The sequence below is a fragment of the Rutidosis leptorrhynchoides genome, chromosome 9 (assembly GCF_046630445.1).
Source record: "Rutidosis leptorrhynchoides isolate AG116_Rl617_1_P2 chromosome 9, CSIRO_AGI_Rlap_v1, whole genome shotgun sequence".
NCBI lineage: Eukaryota > Viridiplantae > Streptophyta > Magnoliopsida > Asterales > Asteraceae > Rutidosis > Rutidosis leptorrhynchoides.
This window is the reverse complement of record NC_092341.1, coordinates 332,157,611-332,163,210: the sequence shown is the minus strand read 5'-3', so window position 1 is coordinate 332,163,210 and position 5,600 is coordinate 332,157,611. Positions and strand designations below refer to the sequence as shown.

At 37.0% G+C, this 5,600-nt stretch overlaps 1 protein-coding gene across 1 annotated transcript; it reads right to left on the bottom strand.

The window, feature by feature from the left end:
* Nucleotides 1-4,286: 4,286 nt before the first annotated feature.
* Nucleotides 4,287-5,381, bottom strand: LOC139869066 (transcription factor bHLH118-like). The gene is made up of 3 exons (XM_071857394.1): nt 5,040-5,381; nt 4,469-4,783; nt 4,287-4,364 (listed from the first exon to the last, which is right to left on the bottom strand). The coding sequence occupies exons 1-3, from the start codon at nt 5,379-5,381 to the stop codon at nt 4,287-4,289; spliced, it is 735 nt and encodes a 244-aa protein (XP_071713495.1).
* Nucleotides 5,382-5,600: the final 219 nt, after the last annotated feature.

Below are 5,600 nucleotides of genomic sequence, written 5' to 3'. Positions count from 1 at the left end.
TTTCTTTTGAGTTTGACCCCTTTGGTTTTACTGTGAAGGATTTTTTGAAGGGGACACCAATTCTACGTTGTAATAGCTCTGGCGACTTATATCCATTCAACGCTTCTCTACTCCAACAACATCTCACCAATCACTTTACCTTCTCTGCAGTATCTTCTGATTTATGGCATCACCGACTCGGACATTCGGGTGTCACTATCTTAAAACAACTTAGTAATAAACGTTACATTTCTTGTAATTAGAATATTAGTAATAAACTTTGTTAAGCTTGTGTTTTTGGCAAATAAATGAAATTACCTTTTTATGCATCTTCTTCTTCTACTTTTGCACCATTTGATATTATTCATAGTGATCTTTGGACCTCCCCTTTAATAAAAAAATGCAGGTCATAAATATTACTTGTTATTATTAGATGATTTTACTAACTACTTGTGGACATACCTCTCAGCCAAAAATCTAATGTGTACAACATCTTTGAACAATTCCATTCTCATATAGCTACACAATTTCAATCACAAATCAAAACCTTTTAATGTGATAACGGCACGGAATACAATAATAAAAACTTTCATGATTTTTGCAACAAGAATATCATGGTGTTTCGTTTTTCTTGTCTATACACCTCCTCCCAAAATGGCAAAGCGAAAAGAAAGATTCGGGCCATCAACAACATCATTCGAACCCTTCTAGCACACTCTAAATTACCACCTCAATTTTGGCAACATGTGCTATCAATGGCCACATATATCTTAAACATTCTCCCACAAAAAAACTTACATCACCAATCACCTACACAATTACTTTATCACCTAACACCCTCATATCAACACTTAAAAGTTTTCGAATGTTTATGCTATACTCTCATTCCCTCAACACAACGACACAAACTTCAACCACGTTCTCTTCCATGTGTTTTCTTAGGCTATCCCTCTAACCACCGCGGATACAAATGTTACGATCTTTTTTCTCACAAAATAATAATTTCTAGACACGTCACATTTGACGAATCAATCTTTCCCTTTGCCACACCTCACGACTCATCTCCTTATCCTTATCAATTTCTCCATTCCAACTTTCACCCTCTGTTCTATCCTCCATCATATATCCCAGATTCACAAAACACTTCTTCCTTATCATCTCCAACTTCGACCCAATCATCAAGCCCAAGTCCTTCCGCTAGCCCACCATCATCACCTACTCAACCCAATGATTCTCCTTCAAACACACCCAGCTTATGGTCCACCTTCACACCATCTCCTAGTCCATCCCATACTGTTCGGCCTAATAACACTTCCTCTCAAAGTTCGTCATCATCAACCACAAATACGCCACCCTCTAATACCTCACCTGCCACTAAGTACTCTAATACTCTATATTCTACTACTTCTCCAACATCTTCAGGTCACTCTCGTACATCCAACTTCCACTCTTCTCCTCTCTTAACTTCACCACCTCCCCATACAATGACCACACGTTCTATGCACGGTATATTTAAACCTAAAGCCCCGCTAAATTTCTCCGCCACTACTTCTATTTCTCCTATTCCCACTAATCCAAAACTTGCCCTTTCCGATCCAAACTGGCAACGAGCTATGTATGACAAATATAAGGCTTTGATTGATAATAAGACATGGATTCTTGTTCCTTGTGAATCTCATATGCAGGTCATCAGGTCAATGTGGATTTTTCGGCACAAGTTCAATTTGAATGGTACTTTTGAAAGGTATAAAGCAAGACTTGTTGGTGATGGACGCTCTCAACATCTCGGTATTGACTGTCATGAAACGTTTAGCCCGGTAGTCAAACCCGCTACTATTCGCACGGTACTAAGTATTGCAACATCCAAATCATGGCATATCCATCAATTAGACTTCAAAAATGAATTTCTACATGGAAATTTAAAAGAGACGGTCTATATGTATCAACCTATTGGTTTTCGAGATCCTCGTTATCCTGATCACTTATGCCTTTTACAACGTTCCCTATATGGCTTGAAACAGATGCCACGGGCTTGGTACCAGTGTTTTGCTGATTTTGCAGCTACTATTGGTTTTTAACATAGCAAATTTGATCACTCTTTGTTCACATACCACAATGGTTCACAGGTTGCTTATCTTCTTCTTTATGTCGATGACATTGTTCTTACGACCTCTACAGACTCACTTCGCATACAACTCATGTCACTCTTTGCTAAAGAATTTTCTATGAAAGATCTCGGCCTGCTTAGTTCTTTTTTGGGGATCTCGGTCACTAGAAACAAGAATGGTCTTCTTTTAAACCAACAAGCATATGCACAGGATATCATCTATCGAGCATGTTTAGTGGATTGTAACCCGTTACAACACCTATAGACACTCAAGGAAAAATCAGTGCTTCTCTTGATAAACCTGTCACCAATCCCACTAAGTACCGAAGTCTAGCAGGCGCTTTACAGTATCTTACGTTTACCCGACCCGATATCACTTACGCAGTTCAACAAGTTTGTCTACATATGCATGATCCATGGGAGACACACATGAATGCTATTAAGCAAATTTTACGATATTTACAGGGACTGCTTCGTTTGGCTTACACATTTCTCGATCTACGTCTCACAATATGATAGCCTACACGGATGCAGACTGGGGTGGTTGTCCTGATTCCCGTCATTCCACTTCGGGTTATTGTGTTTACTTGGGTGATAACTTAATATCTTGGTCATCTAAAAGACAACCCACAGTTTCTCGCTCTAGTGCCGAGGCTGAATATTGGGGAGTTGCGAATGTAGTTATCGAATCTTGTTGGTTGAGAAATTTGTTGCTTGAACTTGCTTGTCCAGTTTCGAAAGCTACCTTAGTGTTTTGTGATAAAGTAAGTGCTATTTACTTATCCGGCAATCCGGTTCAACATCAACGAACAAAACATATTGAACTTGATATTCATTTTGTCCGAGAACGAGTTGCTAAAGGTCAAGTTCGCGTATTACACGTTCCCACACGTTATCAAATTGCAGATATATTCACAAAGGGTCTCCCTCGTTTGCTTTTTACTGATTTTCGGTCCAGTCTCTACATACATCCTCCGATCGCTTCGACTGCGGGGGAGTAATAGACCTTGGAAAACAAGTCACGGTTGTAACAAACTCATAGCTTAATTTTGGCATATATCTTGTAGAATACTGCAGAATATCGAGCCTAAAATAAAGGCAATTTAGTTACTATAGATAGTTGATTACCTGTGTATATAGAGAGACCGATACATGAATGAAAATCATCAAGAGTTTGTAATTTTTCATTATTCTATAACTACAAGTGTTAATTTGTGACTAACACATGTTATACATGAAAATGCACCATGTAGAACAACAAATGACAAATCTTAAGTCTATTTAATTCGTTTCAGTAAGGCATGGCCGGTACTACAAGTACAGTAGATCTAGATACAATATTGAGCATGACAATAGGCACAAACTTCATATAAGAAACACATTAGAACTTTTACAGAAGAATTAGTGAAGAACATCGGATGATGTGTGTGCATGGATCATCAACATGCAAGTTTTCAAGTGGTAATTGTATAAGACCACTTCCAGCGGCAAGTGCTGGGGAGTGTCATCAACCATTTCATGTGAGGGTGCCATTGGCAATGTCAAGCCCTCACCTAGCCCTCACTTGCCCTCACATCTCTCGCCCTTGAATTTGTCATGTATAAGCATAAATGAGGACGGATGAAAGAGAGAAGTGTTGTTTTCACTTGTACTCATAGCTTATACATTTGTAACTTAATTTATTTAATTAATTTTGTGAGGTATGTGATGGGGAGGAAGTATGTCATGGTTGGCAATTGTGTGTTATAGGAGTGTTATGGGAGGAAGTGGTGAGTAATGTGGAAAGAGAAAGCTGATGTGGCGCTGAAGAAATGTTGAGGAAGGCGTCATGGTTGGGAATGGTCTAATACGAAGTATTAATTTACATATTACCATGAGTACTGTTATCAAGGTGAATAAACTTTATGAGCACTTGCCTAGTTGCCTGTAATTATAGGTGACAAAATAAGGATTAAAGTTGAGTGTTTCTTCAAAAATTTCGCTTACTACATACCAAGAAAACCAATGCAAACCATGAACTGAAGTTACCAAATTGTAAGAATAGTAAAACACACATTTTCAGAAGAACTTAAAATTAAATACTCATAGATTCACCTTCAATTCAGACCATGCCATTGTACAAACTAAACCATAAAGTGCAGCTTACATCTACGTACACACTATTGCTGACCAAGAGGTGATATAATAAGAACTTCCTTAATTAATTGATCTGATTATTAGCAGCAAAAACTAGTCTTTGTTGCAGCATTGATGGATCAATCAACGCTATATCATTTGCCTGCAAGAACACATGTACAATCCAACAATTTAATTTAGGGTTAAATAAGCGGAGCAAATAATCACTTATTTTAGGGTTAAAGAACAATGTCATGTACATGGTACCTCAGACTGAATAGAGTGAATAAAACGATCGTTTACTTTGGTTAAAATGCAGCTCGTGACATTAAGACCTTCTTCGAGAAGAGTTTTGAGTACCGCAGATAGACTAAACCCGTCCTCAATCGAGCAACTATTTATCACAATCTTCACTCCACCTTCACTTAAGTTGACTGACACATTATTAGAAACATAACTAGCATTAGTGCCTGATATGTTCTTGAGTTGATCTCTCTTCATACTTAGACCTTTAACATTTTCTTCCACTTGTTTGATATAATCCACTGCCTGGTGTATGTGATCTGATATCGAACGGTTTCCCTATAATATATACATCAACACACTTAATTAACCATATTAGGTTAACAAGTACACTAATTTAACCCTAATAGCTAGTAGCATAGTTTAACTCATGAGACAAGTACATTAAGAAGAAAATACTATAAATAGTTAGTTATTTAACCCTAATAATTAGTAGCATAGTATATATGTAACTAATAGGTTCTCAATTGTAATGATTTAGCACTTACATATATAACTAAATGGAAAAGTGAAAACTAAAAAAATAATTGTTCACCTTGACGAATTCAAGAGGAAGTAAATCCCTAAGTGAAGCATACAATTTACTCATTCCTTGCCTGCGTTCTTTTTCGATTTCTCGATGAACCATTTTCTTCTGTGTCTTGTCATCTTCACCATCAAAATTGGGCTTACTCGAACGGCGATTTGTAGGCTTTTTCCTTGTACTACTCTCTGAAATATTTATACCAGTGTTACCCATGCCTGCATCCACCACGGGAACATGAAGATTAGGTGTATGATCTTCTTGTTGAAAGGAGATCAGATAAGATTGGTCGTCTGGTGTATTATTATTATCGCCTTGCTGTAAAGAGAACGTTATATGATTAAGTTTATCCATTTTTTGGATATCTTCAAGATTTGATGTAATTAATCTATATTATTAAGTAGGGTTTTATTTATGTTTGCTGATATGCTGGAGATCTCATGATCTTCACCAACCGATCTGATTTTCTTGTTTAATAAGTGTATAAGTATGTATATATTATTATTAAATTAAATAAATATTAAATAAATATTGTTGGTACTACTGTAGTTTTGTAACAAACGGCAACCCCAC